At 41.7% G+C, this 24,519-nt stretch overlaps 1 protein-coding gene across 5 annotated transcripts in view; it reads left to right on the forward strand.

The window, feature by feature from the left end:
- The window catches only part of Rapgef2 (Rap guanine nucleotide exchange factor 2), a 227,014-nt gene that overhangs the window by 85,624 nt on the left and 116,871 nt on the right, over positions 1-24,519 (forward strand). For 4 of the 5 annotated variants that reach the window (XM_021157687.3, XM_029474997.2, XM_029474996.2 and 1 more), the window contains exon 4: positions 5,004-5,087. In XM_021157687.3, the coding sequence (XP_021013346.2) occupies positions 5,004-5,087 (84 nt within the window). Of the gene's footprint in view, positions 1-5,003; positions 5,088-19,817; positions 20,027-24,519 lie in introns of those variants that run through there. The other variant, XM_029475001.2, reaches the window with a different exon arrangement.

The following is a 24,519-nucleotide window of genomic DNA, read 5'->3' on the forward strand; positions in this document are numbered from 1 at the left end:
CAGCTGGCAAAACTAAAGTGATTTAAACTGTTGTATTAAAATTGTCGTAACTTTGTAAGGAAACTGGTGATGCCTGGTTTCAAGATTGAGGACCCAGAACTATAGAATTAACTTCTTTAGGATCATGCAGTCACCAGGAGAGTGAGTGCCAACAACCTGGAGCTTCCTGCCTAGTGCCATGTCTTCCTGCATGTGGTCTGCTCAGGGTATCAGATTCTGTTCCATCAAGAGCTGTGATTATAACACAAGCGTGTCATGGTTTCAGTTACCTGATCATTGCTACTGAATATTGCTGGGTAGTCACAGAGTTCTGATCAATGGGAGGGGCCATGTTTTAGTCAGGATTTCTATTGCTGTGATGAAACATCATGACCAAAAAGCAAGTTAGGAGGAAAGAGTTTATTTGGCTTACATACTCTTCTGGATTCTAGTCCATCATTGGAAGAAGTCAGGACAGGAACTCAAGCAGGGCAGGAACTTGGAGGCAGGAGCTGATATAGAGGCCATGAAGGGGTGCTGCTTACTGGCTGGCTCCTCATGGCTAGTTCAGAATACAGGACCAGCAGCCCAGGGATGTCCCCACCCACAACAGGCTGGGTCCTCCGTCGTTAATCACTAATTTAAAAAAATACCTTACAGCTGGAGCTTATGGAGACCTTTTCTCAGTTGAGGTTCCCTCCTTTCAGATAGCTGTAGCTTGGGTCATGCTGACAATAAGACTAACCAGCAGAGGCCATGTTGGTTACGTCGGAGGAAGAGGTAAAGCTTAGGATGAGACATCAGTAGAAGGCAGTGGAAGAGCATACTGTTGAGTGGGATAGCTGCTTTGGTGTTCCCGGAGTCCCATCCATTTGACAGGGTACACAGAGGTACAGAGAGGTGTACACACCTCTCGAGGGTGGCACAAACAGCAGGCCTCCCAGCAGAGTGACAGAGTTCTGATCAGAGCAGACTGGCTCATGTGGGGAAATGAGGTGAGGTCACCCCAGTTATGGACTTAACAATGCAGTTTGGCTGAGCACGAGATGGAACAGGTCATCTACAATGGATCTCAATATGACAATCCTGGAAGGAGTCTTGATGGGTTTGTGATCTGCTTACATTTTGTTTTGCTGGGCTTTATTATTTCCCTCCCTTTTGATGGCAGACAAAGCCAGGCATCTTTTAGGCTGTCTGGCCCGCTCCCAGGCTTTGTGACTATTATTCTGTATATTGTAGGATGGGAAGTATTGGACTCCATGTGGGAGCCACTCTAGTTCTTATTCTCACACCCTTCTGCAAATGTGAGTCTTCTCTGAGTGTACATTTGCCTGAGATCTCAGAGACTTGTAAGTGGTGGCTTTGCTGTTTGGGGCTCTGTAGTCTCCGTGGTTTCTTTCCTGTCCATCACTGTTGGGTCACACTTGCTGTTACTTAGAAATGGTCAGGCAAGGCTCTTTCACAGTAGTTTTTGCCATTTACAACCCTTGCATATGGCTCTTAGCTCACCATCTCAAAACACAGTGCCAAATTGCATGAATACTGACAGCAGGCTAGCTTGCTTTAGCCTTTTCTTTGCTATTGGGGCTCAATGCTGAGATCTTTGAAGAGCCTGTTGATGACTATGGTCTAGGATATTTGTTTTGAAAGATACTTTAATCAACTGCCCATTAAATGTTCAGATACTAGGAAACTGAGTGGGGACAGATAATCTAGAAATTTAGCATCATAGATAATTCATGAAATTTAGGAGAAACTGGATTGGTTCAGAAAACAATGACATCATCAGTACTACTGCTATTACTGCTTGTATTGTCAGTCTTCCGTTAACTAGATTCATTGCCAGTGTGTGCCCAGGAGAGATTTTACTTTTATTTTGTATGTATGTATGTATGTTCATCTATACTGAATGAATGTTGTTCTTACAACTCCAGTTTCATTTTTAAAAGCAAACTTTTCACTTCACACACATAAAAGTAAGATCCTCTAGTAACAGCTGCCCTAGGAATCTGCTGCGAGATAGGAGACGAAGCAGGGTTGGTGCAGTGATTTGTGAGAGTCAAGAAGGTCTAACAGAAACAGAGTTTTGGACATGGCATCTCGCGTCAGGGAATTTTCAGAGTGGAAAGTGAACGTCTTCTGTAGAGAGTGGAGAGCAGACAGAGAAGGAGGACTTGTTTGAAGCTCACGCTCTTTCTAGAACATCTTTAAAGTAGAATGTACTAGTTTGCATTCTTAGTTATTATTAGCTTACCATAGTAAAACCTCAAATCCTAAGAGGGACAGTACAACTGTAAAGACATCATGTCTGTCTTGGCACGGAGTAAGTGGCTAGTGTAAGTATTCTCTGATTGAACAATCTCTGCGAATGCTTTCTCAGAAAACACGGCTTCTGTGGGTGAGCCCCAGATTCTCCTGGGAAGAGAGCCATTGTCTGTTACCTTTGCATTTGCAAAGGACACTGCAAATGATGCCTTTGAGTTCTATCACTGCAACAAAACAGATAATCAGCAGGAAGAAGGCTATTGTGTCTCACAGTTGCTCAGTCACTGCTTATGGGTCTGCCGTGAAGTACAGCACATCCTGTGAGGAATGGTGGCTAGAAAAGTGCTTCCTCTCTGGTGGCAAGAGAGACCGAGTCCACAGCTCCTTTCAAGGATAGAACCCCAGTGACCTAGTGTCACTTTCTAGGCCCCCCAAATTAAAGGTTTCATCCCCTCCCAGTAGTAACCCTGGGGCTCATAACGAATCCTCTAACACATGGGCCGTGGAAGGATACTTACTTGAACTGGGACAGCACCTGTCAGACAAATTCAAATCAGTAGTGATTGAGACCCATTTTCTCATTTTCAAACCCTTAAATCTGCTCCATAGATTTCCTGCTAGGAAGAGTCAATTACAGGTAATCAGTGGCCATTCAGGAAGCGAGAGTACTCGCTGTCAAGGTTCTTCATCTGCTTTGAGCACCGGTAACCTGTCAGTTGGTGTGTTTTCTGTGATAGGTGACAGGGGGTCGGAGTTGACAAACTTCACACACACACTTGGTCTGTACTAATTTGTCTTTAGAGTTGACAGATTTGAAATCGCCAAAAGGCCAATCACAGTTGCATTCTCCGTGTCACCACAGACGTTGGCGTCATGTGTCATGCTTTTAAAAGATGGAATAATTATTATTTGTATGCAGTTGCCATTGTACATTTAATCCTGTTGACTTGCCTAAGGCTGTGTACAGGGGGGTAAACCTTACTGTCTTATGTTTTCAATATTTGATTTCCCTTGGGGCTAGAGGGATGGCTCTCTCATTTAACAGCACTGCTTACTCTTCCAAAGGACGTAGGTTCAGTTTCCAGCATCCACATGGCAGGTCAGGTTTGTGTGAGACTCTAGTTCCTGAGGATTCAACACCCTCTTCACGGCTCTATAGACATCAGGCAGGCACGTAGCAGTGCATGGACACATATGCAGGCAAAAGGCCCGTATGTGTCAAATAATTTAAAAAATTTCAAAGCTCAAAGCAAAAAATTCATTTCTCTGTAACAGATTAACTTTTTATTTTTTCTTGTCAGAAAAAAGTTGAAACTAGTCTTGAACCTTGTAAATGGTAGTCTTTTTTACTTGGCACAGACTACAAGGTAATAATAACACACGCGCCTTCTATTGAGGGAGATGTGATGGTTAATATTGTCACTTTGATGATACCAATGCTCTGAATGACTTAACAGCTCCCCTCCTCCTAAATGTGTGTTTAAATAGAAATGACTACCACCAGGGGGATGCCTTGAGTCAGGCAGAGCCGTCTGTACAGTGGAATCTTCACGTAGGAGAGCTACTGTCCACAAACCCATAAGATTGTCCTGCTTTCATTTTCTTCTTTCATAAGAGGAAATAAGCAGCTGTCTAGTTACTGCACGCAAATATGTGAAGACACTCAGAGAACACTGTGTGATGGGGAAGTCTGAGAAAAAGGTTCACTGGGAAAGGCTTGAATGGACTGGGTTCCATGAAAGCTTGTGTGTTTTTTTTTTCTTTCTAATTATTATTAATCATCTTACTCATTTACATTTCAAATGATATCCCCCTTCCCAGTTAACCACCCACAACTCCCCCCCATCTCACCCCCTTCCCCTCCCCTTTCCCTCCATGAGGGTACTCTTCCACCCACACTCACCCACTCCTATCTCACTGCTCTAGCATCCCCTTATGGTGGGGCATTAAGCCTCCAGAGGACCAAGGGCCTCCCCTTCCACCAATGCCATATAAGGCCATCCTCTGTTACATATATATCTGGAGCCATGGATCCCTCCATGTATACTCTTTGGTTGGTGGTTTAGTCTCTGGGAACTTGTTCTTCCTGTAGAGTTGCAATCCCCTTCAGCTCCTTTCAGTCCTTCCCTTAGCTCTTCCATTGGGGTCCCCAGGCTCAGTTCGATGATTGGCTGTGAGTATCTGTATCTGTATTGGTCAGGCCTCTCAGGGGACAGTTATACCAGGCTCCAGTCAGCAGGTGCTTCTTGGCATCAGCAATAGTGTCTGGGTTTGGTGTCTGCAGATGGGATGAATCCCTGGGTGGGGCGGTCTCTAGATGGCTTTCCAAAATGTGGAATGCTTCACAAATTTGCTTGTCATCCTTGCTATCATTTCAATTTTAGTAGATGTGCTGCTGAAGTGAACACAAGTTTGTGGGTTTTTTTGTTTGTTTGTTTGTTTGTTTCACTGAAACAAAGGAAAGTATTTCCTACTCAGAAAATTAGACTGGAAAAACAAAACCTGAAATGACAGGTGTTGATCGACCTAAGGAAAATTAAAAACATTTAAATGAACCAGTGACTATCGTTAATGTAATGTATTAGTGATAACAGTGTTAAGAGCACCTCTGATATTCAGTAATGGTATTTTGATAGGTGCTGTTGCCTTTTGTGATTCAGTGTGCAGTAGCATGGATTGCTATACCATCTGCTATATAAATTTTGATTTTTGTTGCTGTGGATTATTATCTGATTTCTGTTGTCTTTTTTACTTTTCAGTCCTGATGATATTGGCACCTGCTGGTATATACTTCTTTCTGGTTCCGTGTTCATTAAGGAGTCCATGTTTCTTCCAAGGAGCAGGTATGGTGTAGAAACACAACGCCGTGATCTTAAAGCTCTTTGTGCAGAATTGGTTTATCTTGCTACTGATATAGTCTACTGATACAAAGCAAGGCAGTACTTTGGCCTGTTACACATATGACTTTTTTTTAAATGCTTGTTTTTATGTCATAAATACTGTTCTAATTTTCTTAGCAAGAGATGAGTGAAAACAGAAACACGAAAAATTGTTAAATGACTATGTCAGCTCTTTTGGGACATTTTTGATCATAGCACATAGCATTAGTTTCAGGTCAACTTTGATAAAGAAGAACTAACCTATGGGAAGCAGTGATAAACATCTGAAGACAGTGAGGATGCTCATTGAGACCGCAAGGGACTAGAAGTGAAGCCAAGAACTGTCTCTGACTTCACTGCTTCTAAGGACCATATGGCCTCTCGGTTTTACATCTGTGTGGATTGGCTTTGTGCTTCCTCTCCCCGTGACTTTGGCGTGTGTGCGCTGACTGTTGATTTATGACTTTGTGTCGCTAAGACTTATGCTGTTTGACTATTTTCCTTGGATATTTCAGGATGTGATCTGATTGGCTCAGTTGGGGCGCATGTGCATCTCTGGTCCAATGAGTTCTAACCAGAAAGGCTACTCTCCCAAAACATGCCCCACTTGTGTTAAAGTTAACTACTGAGCTTCAGGAGACACTTTCCTTTCTTCCTGAGTTTGTCACCACTAGCCTTTTATTTGGTTTAAAAAACAGGTATTTTATGTTACTAATATTTAAATTGATTAAAATACAATGCCTTCTTTCTGTCACCTAGCTTTCTGCAAAAATATCAACTATATTCTGGTTAGGCCACTTTGATAGGTTTAGGGTAATGTTAAGAATTTATTTTAGAGAGAGTGCTTGCTGCTCTTTTAAGAGGACCCACGTCTGAGTTCTAGCACCCATGTTAAGTGTCTCACCTGCAACTCTAGCTCCACCCCTAGAGGTATTCAAACCCCTCTTTTGGTGTTCATGGGCACCTGTTCTCATGTGCACATACATGCACACTGTGTCTTGTATGCCAAAGCCCAGACATACAGACATCAGCCACAACCTGGAGACCTTAGTGTGTGTATTATGTACAGCCCGGGAAGGAAGCATTAGCTCCTTTTGGAAAGAAGTCTCTACTGTAGGGGAGCAGCCTCAGGTTTGTAATCTTCCGGAAGAAGCAAGCCACAGCTTTTGCACACATTGGTCAGTTGTTTATAAACACTTTTGCTTGTATCAGAAGACTTTGCCAATCCCACAAGTCTGAGGCGTTGGCTTTTGTCAATTACACACCCATTCAGGAAATCATCCACTCCTTACACACTCACTCAAAGCTTCCTCTGCTCCCCACACTCACACGCAGACAGGCACGCACATTCACATAAATAATTCAGGAGTTTTCAAAATTTTATTTTACAGATATGAACTTTTTTTCCCCTATAAAAAGTCAACCTAGTAAACCATGGAGAGAGGTGGTTTTTACACTGTATGCTAAGGCTGGCCTGGGTGAGGCGACAGGAAGCGGTGGAGTGTGCCTCGGGAGGTTTGCATGCCTCTTCGGTTTCTGCTTCCCAGGGTCAGACTGGCAAGCTTTATTCTTTTGAGGAAATGATCCACTGGGGGCGGGAAGCCTGTTTGCTCACTGTTCTTATGGGAGTGGCAGTGCCTGCCGTCATAGCACTGGTTGTAGTAGTAATTTTATGGTAATAAAACGATTCAGACAAACAACCAACTAGAACTTTTGTACTGTAGGCAGTTCATCAGGAACCATTGGAAACACTGTGCTGTGTTGAGTCATTGGCTCTCACTGTCCTCCTCCACATAGCGTTGCATAGGCAAGGGTATTTTGGTTGTGTAGGGATTTATACCTCCTAGAAGTCAGCCTAGAAAGCTTGTGGGTTCTAGGAGTAATTCTCTGAGTTCTTTTCCCAGAGGAAAGACAGACAGTTAGTAATCCTGTTTTTCAAATATATGACAGGGCATTTCATCCCTCAATGTGCCTGTCTGACTTACGTTTCCAAACTTGCACGGGAAAACCCAGGTTGAGCTGGAGGATATTTGTAAAAATTATGTGATTTTGGTGTAAAAAGAAATTACAAACAAACTTTATACATTTTCAAAGGAAAAGGAGTCAGTTCCAACATGGTCATTCTTTACTATGCTAATGCTTTTCATTCTGGACTTCATTGTATGCAGAGATGATGTATGCATGAGTGTTCCACGTGAGTAAGCACTGTTTACATACAACTTTCCATTCTGTTTATATTAAAGAATGTGTGTATGTATGTGAATATTGCTTCATAACATTAAAACATCTTTAAAGGGTTGCTCTTAATATCTTTCAGTGTCTGTAACTGTCCACAGTTTAGTTCAGTAATTGTAAATTGTAAATTTTTAATTTTTAACACAAATCCTACTATAATGAGTGTGATTTGGAATTCATGCATGTTGAAAGGTACTAATAGAGCCTTCAACATTGTCATCACCTTGGTGGTGAGATATTTGCTGCACAAATGAAGCTTGTAGATGAAGCTCTGGAGCAGGGGGGAGCCTGTGATGGCATCTTACCAGCCACCATCAGTGAAGTGACAGCTTGTTCCAGCTCCTGGAAGGAACCCAGTGTTCAGAAAGCTCTGCAAGAACAAGGACTTGCAGTTCAGACCTGTTCCGTGAGCACATTGGACTCAGAGTATTCTAAAGGATGACATAAGTTACTCTCTCTCTGGCTGCATGTCAAATGCCTGTGAGTCAGGGTTTTCATGGGATGAAGAGGCCGTCTTCACTGAGTGACAGGCCAGAGCTATATATAGCTCGTTTCTTCATGTTGCACCTGGTGGCATTTGCTTTGCCCTGGTTGTTTGTTTCCTTGGGTGATGTTGCCTTAGGAATAGTCCTGAGGTGGTTTTAATAGGAAAGAGTCAGTGTATTGGAGCTGTAATAAAGGCTGCCGTAGAGATTCATGGGTAGTTCTCTCTCTAGAAAGCACTCTCTAGAGGTTCAGTGTGGAGGAGATGATAATAGCAGCCCAGTTTTTATGAACTTAATTTCAGTCAGATCTCCTCAATTACACATCTTTTAAAGTCATATTCTCCATAATGCAGAGCAATCGGTATACAGAAACTTCCTCTCCTGTGTGTGCTGTGGTCAGGGTAGAGGTTGTAAGCTGAAGGAAGAAGCCCATTAGCCCCAGGAGCTGTTAGCCTTAGCACGGGATTGTAATGAAGGCTAGGGATTAGATTCCCTGTGTATGAGGTGTAGCATCTCATTTACTAACTTAATCTCTCTAGGTGCCCTAAGTCTGCTATAATGGGCACCGTCTTATCAGTGAAGATTGTGGGCCTCTTTTGTGTGTGTGAGTTATTCTATTTTATTTTTGACCGTGTTTAGTGGAGCTCAGAATCTTAATCATGTCTCCATGTTTTTGGGTTTTTGTTTTTTTCAAACTTGAATAAAAAGTTGCATTGTGTGCCGCAGAGTGATCTCATGACCAGTCCTGGAGTATATCAGGGAAGCCTGTCATGTGACGGAGTGCATGTGTGGGAAGGTGAGGGGATTGTATATGAAGCATGGAAAAAGCTGCCTTGTGTCAGGGAGCAGGTAGGCAGTACAGTGGAAACCAGCAGAGAGACTCAGAAGGCAGAGCCCTTCAAATACAGGGTTTGTTAATGCCTGTGGCCTAATCAAGGGCAGCTCTTATTGGAGGTGGATTTATAATTTAGATGGCTGGCTAGTGTTTGGAAAGGAGATCTGGGCAGAGCAAAGCACATGAGTGATGGTACACAAGGGGGATTGAGGGAGGGGTATCGAGCATTGCCAGTAGCTTCAGTGAAAGTCAAAGAATGGAGTTCCTCTGGGTAAAGGAGGAGAAGAGTATGTGTGTGAAGAGGTGGCAGGACCTTTGCTCGTGGAGGCATGACTGGGAGGTCACATTCATAAACCCCAGAACTTACTTGAGACATCAGTGAGGTCTGTCTCAGGCAGTGTTAGCGGGAAGTTGGAAGGAGTGTGCAGTGTTTATTTGTGCCATGTTGATTGTGTCCATTTATAATTAGGGCTTTTCTTCACCGATATCAAACATCTACAATCTTTAAAAATTAAAATTGTGGTATAGTTCTCTTAATAATCACATTTTATATTGGAGCCGACAGCTATAATGAGGATAAGTGGAGAAACAAGACATTTAACTCGTCAGTCCTGAGAGGCTGCAGCACTGTTCTCATTATATTTCATGTGACAGACAGCGCACTGCTTGAGCTGAAAAATCGCAGGCACTCTTCAGCGTGCCGGAACTACCTGGTAATCAGTGGATTGCTCTGAGAATGTGCTAATGTTAGTGAAAGAGGGTAAAACAGCGGATGCCTCCTTTTCTGCTTATGAGATGGAGATTGAAGACACACTTAAATGTTTCATATTTTGCATAAAGAGCTATAGGATTAGATGCATTTTTAAAAGTACAAATTTGTTAAAAAATCATGTAATATCTTATTAATTACCTTATTAGTCTTATAAATTAATTAATATGACATTTTAAAAAATTAAGTAGCATATAATGTTGCAGACAGGTGGCTTTATTGGATATTAAGTGTTGTCCAAAAGGTATATAGGTATAAAGAGAAGTGGGGACTATGGTTTGGAAAGTTGTTTGTGTGTTCAGGGAACGTTTACTCCCAGGAACTAGCAAAGCATGGATAGGTAAGACTGGTTCTTCAGGAGAAATGAGGCCCGCAGTAACAACTCCAGACCATCCTAAAGCTGTCTTCATCGAGTTTCAGAAAGAAACATGGCTGTATGTAACTTTTCTTCTCATGAGAAGTATCATTGACCTAAAGATTAAGTGAAACAACACTCCAGGAGAGGTGGTTGTGTATGCCTTTAATTCTAGCACCTGGGAGGCACAGGTAGGAGGATCTTGGTGAGTTCAAGGTCAGCTTAGTCTACATGCTGAGTTCCAGGATAGCCAGAGCTCCAGAGGGAGACCCTGTGTCAAGAAATGATGATGATGATGATGATGACGATGACAATGACAACAGCAGCAAGTGCAGCTACTTGTTGGTGCTCTGCTTAATAAATAGGTCTTTTCTTTTGGTGTGGCGTGGTTGTGTGGCTGCGCGTGCCCACATGCATGTGGAATCCAGGGGGTGATGGTTGGGTGTCTCTGCCCATGCTGGCTGGCTTGTATGCTTCAGTCCTCTTGTCTTCCCCAACCCAGCACTGAAGTTACAGAATCTGCTGCATCTGTCGTCTTATGAGAATAGTGCGGTACAAGTCCCCATGCTGACCTGGCAAATGCTTTACCAACTGAGCTGTCTCCCCAGCTCCGACACTTAAATCTTGGCCTGGAATTGGCCACCTCCACTGTTGGCTGCATCAGGCAGGCTGTGGAGAGCCACTGGTTTCAGGCATGGTGTCGCACAGTTCATTGTCACATATTTTTGCCGGAGCAAGCGATTCCAGCTTGTCGTTCAGCAGTCATTGACACTAGTCAGCGAGGCATGGGGTCAGAGGAGTTTCTTTTTTAAATTTAAAATCTTCAATTTGATCTATATCTACATTCATAAGAATACGTGTATAAGTGAGTCTGTGATAGAAATTAAAGTGTACATATACATACATAAAAAAAATTCCTTGGCGTGAGTTTGTGTGTCAGTCTGCTCCCTGGTTCAGAGCTGTTATCGTATTCCTAACCCAGTGGTAGGCTTTCAAATCTGACCAGACTGTATTGCATTAGACTTCATGGATGGAGTATTAGCAGATAGTTATCAAGAATGAGCACTGCATGTATTGCTCTCAAAAAACAAAAAAACAAGCAAACACTGAAATCAACTAACTAATTCAACAAACAAATTCCCCCCCACCCCCGAAATGGGCAAAATCGTAATCACTGTAAAGAATAGTGCTTCAACAGTTTCATATCTCTGAACCAGAAGACTCCACAAGGATGCCCAGGCTCACTCCTAGTGTTACCTTGCCCTCTGCCCGACTCCTCTCACCTGCCCTCTGCATTTCCTTCTTCTTCTTAGGAGCACTGCTGCGTGAGCACGTCCTCCTCTTGGGATTGCTTAAAGTGAGGGGCAGAACTGCACAAAGGTCCTATTGTCATACCGTCAGAGCCAATAAATAAAAAAAAATCCGGAAAGAAAAGTTTGCTTCAGTGTTGCAGGGAGATTCGGTAACATGGGAGTGGAGATGGGGCTTTTGGATTGACTTCGGGATGGCAAGAGGCAGACCTGGGGAAGGAGTACCAGTGGACTGCTCTTGCTCATTATGAGAACTGAACTGGTGAAAGAGAACATGTCTCATCAAGAGATGTCATGGGGTGTCTGGAAAGATGGCTTAGAGGTTAAGGGTTTGATTCCCAGCACCCACACAGTGGCTCATAGATGTCCATAACTCCAATTATGGGGGTTCTGACTCACTTTGCTGGGGTCTGTGTGGACCACAAACATGGAAGGGAAAATTCCCCCTCCATTCCCAACAAAATACACTGTCCCTGTGAAGAAGAGCAGGAAATGATCCAGAAGAGGGGCACATAGAAGGGGTGGACACGAAGAGAGAATATTGAGCTGGCAAAAATCCGTGATTGTATGTGTGTTCATTCCAGCATGCGTACATGCTTTTGAAAGTGTTTCCCTTTGTTTTTAGGCTTAAAGTGTGTGGACCTCAGTTTACAGATTGGGGCGTTCACTATTTTGGAAGTCCTGAAAAGGAGTGGTGCCCAAAGTCTACCAGTCACTTAAAAATATAGTTTGTTGAGATTCAGAATTGTGTTTTTAAACCTTTCTGTCCCCTCCCTAACATATTTGCAGCACCATCATGGTAACATTCCCTTGGGGGTGGGGTGCATTTCAATGACTTAAGGTTTTCTTCAGTGTCAGCGTTACATGGAGAAGCACAGCAAGATGGCAAGGTAGTAAGAGTGCTGATGAGCGAGCTCAGCTGCTGGAGCTGCTTAAGCCCTCTAGCTGGCATTCAGTCCTCACTAATGCACATAGGAATAAGTACAAGTTTGAAACAAAACAGAATGAAGTAGCAAAATGGAAGAGAGGACCCTGTGGAGGTCACAGGAAGAGCTTGTGTTTGCTGTGTGCTGAAATTCAACCTCCCCAAGATGATGCCCAAGCCAGATGCCTTAAATACAGTACAGTTGTTTGGCCCTTCAGGTCACCGGAGATTCTGGGATATGTAGTTGACTAGTTTTCAGTGAGACCTGGGTAATCCGGTAGGTGAACTTGTCTCTTGCGTACCTGTTAGAGTTTCTCTATTTTTGTGTGTTGACTTCTCTACCAGATAGATCAGTCTTGCGCTCAGTCCGTGTTCATGCTTCTCATTAGCTTAGCACATTGTCATGGGTCTTGCATCATCTGTGATTCCTATGTGTCCTGCCTAAAGTTCAACAACTCTTGGTATTCCCATAGCAGGGACGTGGTAAAGGTATATATTAAAGGTTTCAAGGACATGCTGGGAGAGTCCCAAATAAGGCAAAGAAAACAGTGAAACAAATGTGAATGTGGTTTGAGAACAGTTAACTTAATTGCAGATGTGGTGTGTCCAATTTTAACTTAAAAATAAAATTCATTTTGACATTAAACATATTAGGTAAAATATATTGGTAGAGACACTAGTACATATATTAAAACAACCCCTTTGGATATTAGTGTAATTTTTTTGCTTTAGTATTAAGAAAAATCCTAAAGCATTCAGAAACATTTCATATCATTTGGATTGTTCTTTCTCCTCTTAAGCTGTATTCTGAGGTGGTATCTGAGGCGCAGAGCAAAGCTGTTCTCTAGGGAGGGAGCTCAGTTGCTGGCTCAGGCTGGGAATTGGGTTGCTATAACTACAGCACACAGATGTGCTATACATATAAATACAGTCTTTTGTGGTACTTGGGATCCTGACATTGGTAGTGTCAAGTAAGTGGCCTTAAACACCAGGATTCTTAGGCTTGTGTGTGTGTGGTTGATGGTTTACCAATTGTTACCACATGCTTGAGGGTCAGAGAATTGTCCTCTCCATTCTAGGTATAAATGTGATGGTTCATTTTGTCACGGTTGTATTTCTTTTACAGAAAAGTATTATTGTACTTATGAAGGTCTTAAGATCTGACCTATATCAGTGAAGCACAGTAAAGCACAGTATTGATTTTTCTCTCTTAAATGTTTGAATTGTGTGTCTGATACTACTTGCAAAGGGATTCACAGCTCTATGTTGTGTCAGTTACATTCAGAAATATGATAGAGGAATGCTCTGGTACTTTGTCACCTGTGTGAGTTCAATGTGTGTCTTAAAATATGTCTGTAGAAACTAACTTTGTTTTTAAGGAAACAAATATGTTGCATTGGGCATCCTAATAGGACATAGTGTGAGTTAAGGATTTTGCTAAATTCCATGAAGTTGGAATATCTTTGCTAAAATAATTTCGGTTAGTTGTAGTGCTAGGGCAATGTCTGCCTTCCTTCCTTCCTTCCTTCCTTCCTTCCTTCCTTCCTTCCTTCCTTCCTTCCTTTTAATGAATTGCAATGTGTATGTGTGTACTGTGTGTGTAGAATTACACTCGACAGTTGAAAGTAACTATAATATATGCCCCTCTCAATTTTCTAACGTACCATAAATTGTTTGAAAGCACTAGTTGTAATAAGTAAAATGAAGCCATGGCTTAGATATATAAGTGCATGCGGATTCTTAATGTTCTTATTTATCAATTAAAATTGCACACACAGGATTAATACTATTTCCTTAGCTGTTTTTTTTTTAATTTTACTAACATTTATGACTTTATAGGATTTATCTTTTCTGCAATTAAATGTAAAACAGCAGAAATCCTACTTGGTGTTCATAAAATCCTTTTTAAAATTAGACTTTTGTATTAGTAAGGGTTCACTAGAGGAACAGAACAGAACTAATAGAATATATCTTTATGTCTACATATTTATCTATATCCATGTCTATGAGATTTATTAGAGTGGCTTATATAGGTTGTGATCCAGCTAGTCCAACAATGGCTGTTTAACAGTGCAAAGTCCAAGAATCAAGTAGTTCTTTATTTAGTCTGTGAAGCTAGATGTCCCAGCTTCTCGTCAGTATATGCTGGAATCCTGAAGAAGTTGGGTCTAAAAGCATGGAAGGAATGGACTTGCCAGCAAGAGTGAAGGCAAGCAGGCAGAGAGAGCTACCTTCTTCGTTTATATAGTCTTTTCTATAGGCTGCCACCAGAAGGCGTGGTCCAGATTAAAGGTGTGTTTTTCTGTTTCAAAAGAGCTGGACTTGAAGTGAGTCTTCCTACTTCAAATGATTTAATTAAGAAAAAAACTCCCTCACAGGTATACCAAGCCACTTGGACTTTAATTCCAGATGTAGTCAACTTGACAACCATGAATAGCCATCACAGCTTTTATGTTAAGTCTTTGAGTTAAATATTTTGGGATACATTTTATCCCTCAACTTATTTATGTTTTTATAGCTATAAACTGCTGTTCATTAACGTATAATTTTATTATATGTTTATAGCATTTATTTACTCATGCGTTCATTTATTTGTGCATTTTGAGATAGGGTTTCACGATATACCTCTGGCTAGCCGGGAACTTGGCATGTAGACTGGCCTGGCCTGGAATTCAGAGTTCCCCCTGCCTGTGTTTCTGCCTCCAGAGTGCTGGGAAAGCCAGGCTGGTGGCACTGCACTGGCCCAGTGTTGGTGCACTTTCACAAACGTTTGAGCTAATTTTAAAATTAGAGCATTGGTCAAACTCTGTAAAAACACTTTCCTTTGTTGTACTGTACAGTTTATGGCCCATAAAGATGAACTTATGATAAAAATAAAATGTATTAAAATTAATTTCATTTACATATAGTTAAATACAAGATTAAGATTCTTCCATTTATTACTGTAAGTTAACTATGTCAGAGGTGAATGTGAAAAGGTACATGTGAAAGTTGTACATGTGTTTTCTTGCAGAGTAATAAATATACATACATACATACATACATACATATATACACATATATATGTGTACACACACACACACACACACAGAGTTCAGAATCTCATTTTCATTTTTCTATACTGCCAGTCACTTGATTGTGAACTTTTATCTAAGTTTTGGAGTCTCTGCCTTAAGAGTTATTGTGAAGAAGGTATTTCAGGTTTTATAGCCAGTCCTTGGTCAAACTCTGTAAAAACACTTTCCTTTGTTGTACTGTACAGTTTATGGCCCATAAAGATGAACTTATGATAAAAATAAAATGTATTAAAATTAATTTCATTTACATATAGTTAAATACAAGATTAAGATTCTTCCATTTATTACTGTAAGTTAACTATGTCAGAGGTGAATGTGAAAAGGTACATGTAAGTACCTTTCACAAAGGTTCATGTAAGTTAATATGTGTGTGAAAGCATCCTTCCTTGTGGTTATAGCAGATTTTTCATTGATTACCTGTCAATATGAAGTAACCATAGTCTTGAAACACTGTAGAGAAGAGCTTACCACTCAGAACCAGTAAGCATGAGTTTTATCTTTTGAAGACTGCCTGAGGGCCGTTACATCCCTGGAATGGGAGGGTATCCGGGAGGCTGCATATGGTTGGTGCCAGATAGCACACCTACACAGGGTATGCTGTAGTGATGGTCCCACTGGCATTTCTGTCAGGGTAGAGGCTGATTGGCCATGCAGCAGAGTAACTTAGGATGCCAAGTAATGGCATTGGACAGCATTCAGAATTACAGGGCATGAGTTAAGAGATGTTCTGACATGATTAACTTGTCCTTAGAGGAATGGTGCCTTCAACAGCTCTAACAAGACATCAAGGAGAGGTGGGTGAAATGAACACAGGTATCTTTAGGTGTATTGAGTCCCAGGTGTTGACAAACGTGAGAACCGAGGGCAGGAATAGGGCAACTTGATAACTTGTTCACCTTGAGGTAGGTAGAGGGAGGGTTAGATAAACAGAGAGACAACAAATGGAGAAAGAGGAATGGATAGAGTTATGTCTGAAGGTAACAGGACAGACTCTGACAGCTTTAAAATCATGCCTTCCTATCCACCATAACTCCGAAGTGCAGAATGACCTCCCGGCCTATCTTAGCAGGCTAGCATATTGCCAGTGCCAACACAAATGCCAAATCTTCTGGAGCTCATTGAATCTTGTAAATGAGGTAGAATGGATCTCAAAATATTAATTTATAAATAATAGTTTGGATTGCTTCTGCTCTTTCTCTCCTGTGAATGTTCATGTATGGATAGTGTACTTTTGTTTCTTCTTGGGTACTAGTGTTGTTTATTGACCTATATCATGAATCAGCACGCTGTTCTCCACTGTGGTTGGAGTTGTTCGTATCCATAATGGCTGTCTGGTTGCTTCATGTTGTCTCCCAGTCCTCTACTGTCAGACTTTTCATACCAACCATTCTAATAGCTGTGTGATTTGCTTGTTTGTTTTGTTGTTGTTGTCGTTTTGTAGTGGTGGTTTTGTTCTGAGTTGGGCTTGTACAGGGTCTTTCACACACCAGAGAAGAGATCCACTAGTGAGCTGTGATAACACCAGTCTAAGCTTTTTTCGCCCATATGCTATTGGCTACTCCTGTTCCTTCTTTGATGAAATTAGTTCAGATCTTCTGCTTATTTAAAAAAAAAGATTGGACTACTTTTTTTTTTTTGGATATTTTAAATTTTACATTTCAAATGTTATCTTTACGGTTCCCCTCCTCCTCGTAGACCCCCTAAATCCCTCCTCCCATTGATGCCTGACAAGGCTATCCTCTGCTACATATGTGGCTGGAGCTATGGGTTCCTCCATGTGAACTCCTTGGTTGGTGGTTTAGTCCCTGGGAGCTCTGTGGGGTCTGGCTGGTTGATATTGTTGTTCTTCCTATGGGGTTGCAACCCCCTTCACCTCCTTCAGTCCTTTCTCTAACTCCTCCATTGGGGACTCCGTGCTCAGTCCAACAGTTGGCTGCAAACATCCGCCTCTGTATTTGTAAGGCTCTGGCAGAGCCCCTCAGGAGACAGCTATATCAGGCTCCTTTCAGCAAGCACTTCTTGGCATCCACAGTACTTAGACTACTTATTTTCACTTGTAAACATTTTGTGTATTCTGGATACAATTCTTTTGTTAAATATATTTTAGAAAAATGTTTTCTCAAACATTGGCCTGCGTTTTTCTTAAATAAAAGACAAGTCTTTTAAAATAACAGTATTTGGGCTGGGGAGATGGCTCAGTAGTTAAGAACACGGACTGCTCTTCCAGAGGTCCTGAGTTCAATTCCCAGCAACCATGTGGTGGCTCACACAGAGGTAAAGGTAAAGGTGTTTACCACCAAAACTGAGAACCTGAGTTCAGTTCATTACAGGTGGTTATCTGTAATGGGATCCGATGTTCTTTTCCTGCGTGCATGAAGAAAGCAACAGTGTACTCACATACATTCAATAAATAAATCTTTAAAAATACAGTATTTACCCTGTGTTCCTGTGTGTGTGTGTGTGTGTGTGTGAGTGTGTGTGAGAGAGTGTGAGTGTGAGAAGGGGAGGGGGAGGGGGATGAACAAAGGCATGGGGAAGTTAAAGGACAGCCTGTGAGAATCTTTTTAACTTCAACCACGTGGGACTCAGGAATTGAACTCAGGCTCTCAGTTTTGGTGGTAAACACCTTTACCTCTACCTCTGGCCTTATCGCTGGCCCTGAACTGTAGTTTTTTTTTTTTTTAATTAAAATTTATTTTAAAACCTCTCACTTGTATTTTTTACTTTGGGTATTCTGTTTAATGACATCTTAAACTGGTGCCACAAAAGTTTTCTTAGGCTTTTTTTCCTAGAAATTTAGTATTATCAGTTTTTTCATTGATGTCTACGATCCGTTTTGAGTTAATTTTTCTGAGTGGTTTGAAGCTTTTTATTTTTGCATGTGAAGTCAGTAGTTTTAGGAAGATTCCTTCAAAGAATCTTTACAATCCTTTCAGGTCTATGTGTATGTGTAGGAGTGTGTGCCATTTAGCGTGCATGTGAACGTCAGAGGACAACTTCATGAAGTCCCTGTGGGTTCTGAGCATAGAACTCAAGTTGCCCTCTTGCCTGCACCAAAGGAATTTCTTAATTTATTGAATTACCTTCACATGCTTTTAAAATCCCACTGAATTAATTGTTAAACATTTACATAAAATATTTAATTAAAGAACAACAACAAAAAAAACATTTATCCCTCTGTATGTTTGTCTGCCTTTGTGTGACCTAATGGTACATTTGTTATAAATACCAATTTTGTTCTTTGTCAGAATTGTTTTGTAGCTGTCTTCCCTTATAGATTTAAGATTAGCTTATTGGTATTAAGAATGCCAGTTAGGATCTGACTGGGTTGCCTGGACTGAAGTCAAACACCAGCTTTTTCCATGAGCATAGAGTACCTTTTTATTTCAGAAAATTTCCTTTCACATACAGGTCATGTGTATCTCTTATTAGGTCATATGTTATCTCATATTAGCCTTGATCATAAACCTTTTAATAGTAAATCACAAGATTTTACCACTTCCGTCCATAAGAGAAATTCTGAAACAGATTAAACAACGTCAACAGTGTTGATTTTTGTAGAAAGGGAGGGAACACTCATTTTACTCATACCACAGTGTGATTCATTAGAAAAACCCTCATTTCCCTCAGCTGAGCTAAACCAGTTGGCATTTTATTACTTGCTAACTTTGTAGTAAAGTATACGTATGTGTAAATGTTCTTTTCCTTGTTCCAAACAGGTTTTGTTAGGTCCTGTCTCACAAAGGCACACTAGCATTTTACCTCAGGAAGTAAGTATGTTGCATTCGATAGATGGCTGGGATTTGAAGCCAGTCATGTAAATGTGCTTTTCAAGACTGAGATGTTTGATTTTATCAGTCTTACTCATTCACCAACTTATTATATAGTTCTTAATGTATTTTTGTTGTTGTTGCTTCTGTGAATGTTATAAAAATTAGGTTGTTTGTGGATAGATATTGGAGCTGAGCCGACATCTCTGACTCGATATGCTCAGCTTTGCACTGTGAAATGGTGAAAATTAACGAACCATTTTGGTCACGGCACGGGTCCCTGTGCTGAAGGGAGAGCCTGCCCTGGACCATAACTTTTGAAGAACCCGTCAGTTGACATCTGTGCCAAAGCACAGTGGTCAGCAGAGACATGTTTGTGCCGCTTTGTAGAGGGATAGCAGCAGATCAATTTAGCTGAGCTGTCTGTAGCAGGTCGGTGGCGAGAACACAGACACTCCCAAAGCGTAGCCCTCATACCACTGTCCCAGGCTGCTTTGGGTTGTGGCACGAGAAAAATTTGCTCTGTGTAGCCCGGTACATCTGAGGTAAGAACAACTTTATCACCGGAAGAGGGAAAGCGAGAGTCACACAGCCTCCTCCAGCCTCGCCCATCTGTGATGATGTAAATATATGCCAGTCTTTACTGCACTAATCCCTCAGGCCAGTATACAATTCAACTCTTTTGGTGGAGAGCAACCGGCTCTTAGCACCGCTTTTAATACATGTTAATAACAAAGATTGCAGCTGTAGTTCTTGTGAACATTTGACCTTGAAGCCTCACAGGAGAACAGACTTTGCCGATTTCTACTTGTCCTTGAGTTACAAGAGTAGATAATGAATTAATACAAATTGATAAAGAGTATCTGTCAGGCAGCTGCTGAGGTCATGAGACTGGTATGCGGAAAGAGTGCCCATACAACATGCGTAATACATAATGCAGCCCAGAGAGGTGGGTGGGTCATGGAAGCAGGAAGCGAGCCTCAGAAGGAATGTTGGCTCTGCTAGAGCCGCAAGCCCGGAGTGCATGGGCTCACCAGCAGCTAACAGGGAAATGGGAGCGCTTGCTGCTACAGAGACATAGCCGTAGACGGTGGCAGCACTGTTGCTGTACTGGGGCTTCAAAGACATTGAAGACAGTGCAGGTTGGATTTTTAGAAATTAAAATGTTCATACTACAAATATTAAATGCTTAATACTTCTTAAGTAGAGGAACTGAACAGGGGGTGGGAGAGTAAGGGAGGCACAGTGAAGAGCCCTTCCTTGTTATTTTTGTATGTGCTACATTTGTAAGTAGAGATTCAGTGCTGGGTTTCCGAACTGCCATTGAGTGCTTGCTGATGGTGGAGCATTTCTAAAGTAGCTGTGGAAGGTGTCTAGAGACGGTGAAATGTGTGTAGTTTCCAAATACTTAGGGAATTGTAGCCACTTAGTCCACTCTCTTGACACAGTGTGTAATACACACACACACACACACACACACACACACACACAGACACACACATTTTGTAATTTATATGAGGTATGATTTTATTTAGTGCCTGCTAATTTTTGAGTGAATGTAAAACATTTAAAAAGATTCAGTGTGTTTTTCTGGCAAGTGTTTCAGTGTACTTTGCTGAGTTGTCTCTTGACTTGGAGAATGAAATGCCAGGCTTCTGCAGTTGCTGCCATACTCTGTCCAGACAATGAGATGTAACTCTTTCTTTGAAGTCATCAATACATACATTGATTTTGGTTCAGGAGCAGCAGTTGGTTACTTACATTTTAGTCAATTAGATTTATTTATAAGGAGATTAATATTCAGTATCTATCACTTTCTAGGAATGAAGAGATGAGAAATAGGCTCTCTGATAGTTTGACATTTTAGATGATTGGGTAAATTTGGATTGCCTGTCAGTGTCTCAGCTTCTCTGCTGTGCTCTGATCTCCTGGTCATCTTCCCTGACATGAGTAAGTTTACATTCCGATGTAGAGAACTTGCATTCCGCCAAGCAGTTCTGACGCACACAAGAATGTGGAGGCCCATACACAGGGCAAGGTTAGGGACACTGGCAGAGGGGGCTTCTGTGCCCAGCTGCTGCCTTTTCCAGGACACTCACACTAATAAAACATGCTCTTGAATCAAATTGGGAGAAAACATGCTGACAGAAACCTAGGCTCGACCAGCCTTACAACTTCTGCTGCCCATTAGTTACCTATGGGAGTTTACACAAACTAGGTAAGGTGCTTTTCACAGATTTGTGCTTTCTGGTTATGAACTCTATCTAGCAGGCTAATATAGTGCATTTTGGATTATGTAATGTCATGCTATTTGCACCTGTTAAAAACATTTTCCTTACTTGATTTTGATTTGAAGAACTGAATTAATTTGTAATTCGTAATTTTTAAATTGTTCTGTGCAAAACCTTCAAGTGGGATGAAACTGTGGACTGTTGTACTGTGCTGTGTGCTGTGGTATGTGGTGTGTGCTATGTGTTGTGCTGTGTGGCGTGTGCTGTGTGGTGTGTTGTGCTGTGTGCTATGTGTTGTGTTGCTGTGTATTATGAGCTGTGCTATGTACTGTGCTGTGTGTTGTGTGCTGTGTTGTGTGCTGTGCTGTGTGCTGTATGCTGTGGTGTGTGCTGTGCTGTGTGCTGTGTTGTGCTGTGTGTTGTGTTGCTGTGTGTTATGTGTTGTATGCTGTGTGTTGTATGTTGTGTGCTGTGCTGTGTGTTGTGTGCTGCATGTTGTGTGTTGTGTGCTGTATGTTGTGTGTTGTGTGCTGCTGGTCTTTCAACTGATGGCTGGCAACAGATCTTACATGCTGTTATTTTCATAAGGCTAAGAGAGCCAACAGTTGACAAATGTGGACCTGTGTAACTTAGCTGTCATTTTGCGGCTGGCTGTTTAATATTAAAGATTGTAAGAATGTACTGGAATTACGTTGAAGCTGAAGGGCTGAAATCAAAGTTGTGCAGTGTGTTTATACAGAACAACTTCTTTAAGAACACTCATACCGTATTTGCCGCACCCTCACATCCCGCTTCAGTTTCATAGCTGCCTGTCAAAAGCCAGTGTCTAGGATGGAAAAGGACCAGCAGGATTCTGAATGTTATAGCCAAGACTTACCTGGCATGTTGGCAAGTGTATGTGTATGTGCACGCACACACAAACATTGATTTTTGTTTTACACATAGGTACCCACAAAAACTGAAACTACTGTAAAGACTGGGGTGACTTTTAAAGTGTTTTAATCCAAATGTAAACAAAACAACACTCTATCTTTGAAAGTTCAAAGCGGCAACAGTTAACCTATCTGTAGGTTGCACTCCTGGCAGGCGCTGTCAGAGGGCACTTGGTCTGTATGGATCTGACATTCAAACCTCTGGGTATTTTCATCTGACCTAAGGCTCTTCCTGCACTATGTGATTTTGCTGAATTTGAATTGCTCTGTGAATTACAAATGCTGAGCCATCTTTTCCCTCTCGGCTAGCTGGCAAGTGTGCCTGGCCATTGAGTGCTGCCTCTCCCTGAAGGCCATTCTGGGCTGTCATTGGGTTGCAGCTGTTTGAATACTCATCTTCCACAGACTGTAAACTACTGAAGAAATAGTGGCTGTATTTTGTGAATTTGATTTTGTAAATTCCAATGTTAATTAAAGGGCTTATGTTGATAATACTGATTTGTGTTACCTGTCCAGTGAACACATGAAGAGGAGTGGGCAGCAAAACACTTTACATGTAAGAAATAATATGGAAGAGCCTTATTATAGTCCACAGACAAAAGGAAAAATGTGGTTATATTGAGTTAAAGCAAACAGGATATAACTGATTGCTGGGGACACGCACTGAGTGTCTGTTACATGTGTGCCTTTCCCATGTCTTCCCACGTACGTTCATAGCTACTGTCACTTCGGCCTTCTAGGACCAATGGGAAGAGGTTGGTGCAGTGTTTCTCAGTGGGGTGGTCCAGTCTCAAACAACTTAAGGTTTTGGTATGGGTGAGGCTTGCGGGACAGGGGGAGGGCTCTCTAACCATGGCCAGGCGGGAAGTGGTAGGCAAGCACTCTTCCATCTAGTTGTTTGCTTTGACTTCCTGCTTTTCCTAACTTCTTAGTTTTTGTAAAGAAACCTAAAGCCAGGAAAAGAAACAGAAACTAACTGTGGGGCTCACCCTTCTGTCTCCCCTCTGGCCTCAGCGGCCTCTCACTTTCTTCCCCTGTGAAGTTGCCTATTCTAGCTAATTCCTCTAAGTGGAGTTTTTGTGATTGGCTTGTTGCCCTCTGGGTGATATTTTTAAGCTTCGTCCATTTGTATCATGTGTCAGTTCTTCAGTCCTTTTTATGTCTGAACAGTCCTCCATTGTGAGCTGTATATGGTGTCATGCAATTGTCCGCCCAGCACTTGGGAGGCTCGAGGCAGGCAAAGCATGGATTTGAAGCTAGCCTGGGTGGGCTATGGAGCCAGACTGTTATCACCAACATTCTGAAGTCTGTTTTATGTGTACATAATACTGTTTGTTTGGTTAATAGAGTTGTTTCCATATGTGGCCATTGTGAATTATTTTGCACTGAGCTCTGCTGTACAGATAGTGGAGTCCTAACACTTCCCTAGCACCAGGGCTATGGACACCACAGTACTAGCCTCATGATCTTACAGGTGCTCTCAAGAGATCCTAGTTCAGATCCTTATGCTTCCAGCTGGGATGTAAGCAACTGGCCCTTCTCCTCAGTTCAGTTTGATAAAGACAAATGCCTTGCTTAGATTTATTCCAAGGCTGCTAGCCTCTCTCCTTCAGCGTATTTGAGAAATTAATGTGCTAAAGAATTGTCTTCCCTATTGACAACATTGTGATGTCTACAGGATGTGAGTCTTGTGGGGCTGTAGTTTACCAGTTCACCTACAGCTACCACATCCCAGACTCTCCTGGGAACATATTGTACAGTGTGACCTTTGCATGTTAATTCAACTCAAAGTCATGAAGTTCTAGAAGCTAAGCCCTAGCTGTATGGTAACAGGCTTTGCAGTGTAGAGTAGGATGTGGGGACTTGATACAGGAACCATGCATACCAGCAGCGCTGTGGAGTTTGCTAGTGTTGAAGGTGGGGATTCACCTTTTCCTGCTGAAGTTTGTGAACAGCCCCGTGGCAGCAGGTTTTGATTTCCTTTATCAGGTATTTGTAGGAAGGACCATTGTATCCATTACAAATACGTATGATTTCTTTACTGTGCCATTCCACATTTTCAAAAGAAGCAGTCGTGCTTATAAAATTGCCTAGGTCTGAAATGGAATGAAATATGACAACTGAGTTTCCCAGTTGTGCTTTGGCATGCTTATTTATTTTGAGGTGTTGGCAGTTGAACCTGGGAGGTGCTCTTGCTAATTGCACATACCACACCGAGCCACACAGCACCCCTGCCTTCATTTTTAGATTTTGATGTTATGTTACTTAGTAACAAACCTGAAATATACAATATACATTTGTACCTAGTCATGTAATAGGATTAAAATGGTGATATTGGTAAGCCTGTTACATATTTTACTAAAATGTCAAAATTATTTTTCAAGTTGTTGAATACCGTGGTGTCCTGAGGTTGATGACTGGTGTCACTTTCTTCTTCGAGACTGTGTCTCTCTGTCAGTCCCAGAACTCTTA

Source organism: Mus caroli, unplaced genomic scaffold, assembly GCF_978045245.1.
Source record: "Mus caroli unplaced genomic scaffold, Mus_caroli_1 scaffold_3, whole genome shotgun sequence".
Lineage (NCBI taxonomy): Eukaryota > Metazoa > Chordata > Mammalia > Rodentia > Muridae > Mus > Mus caroli.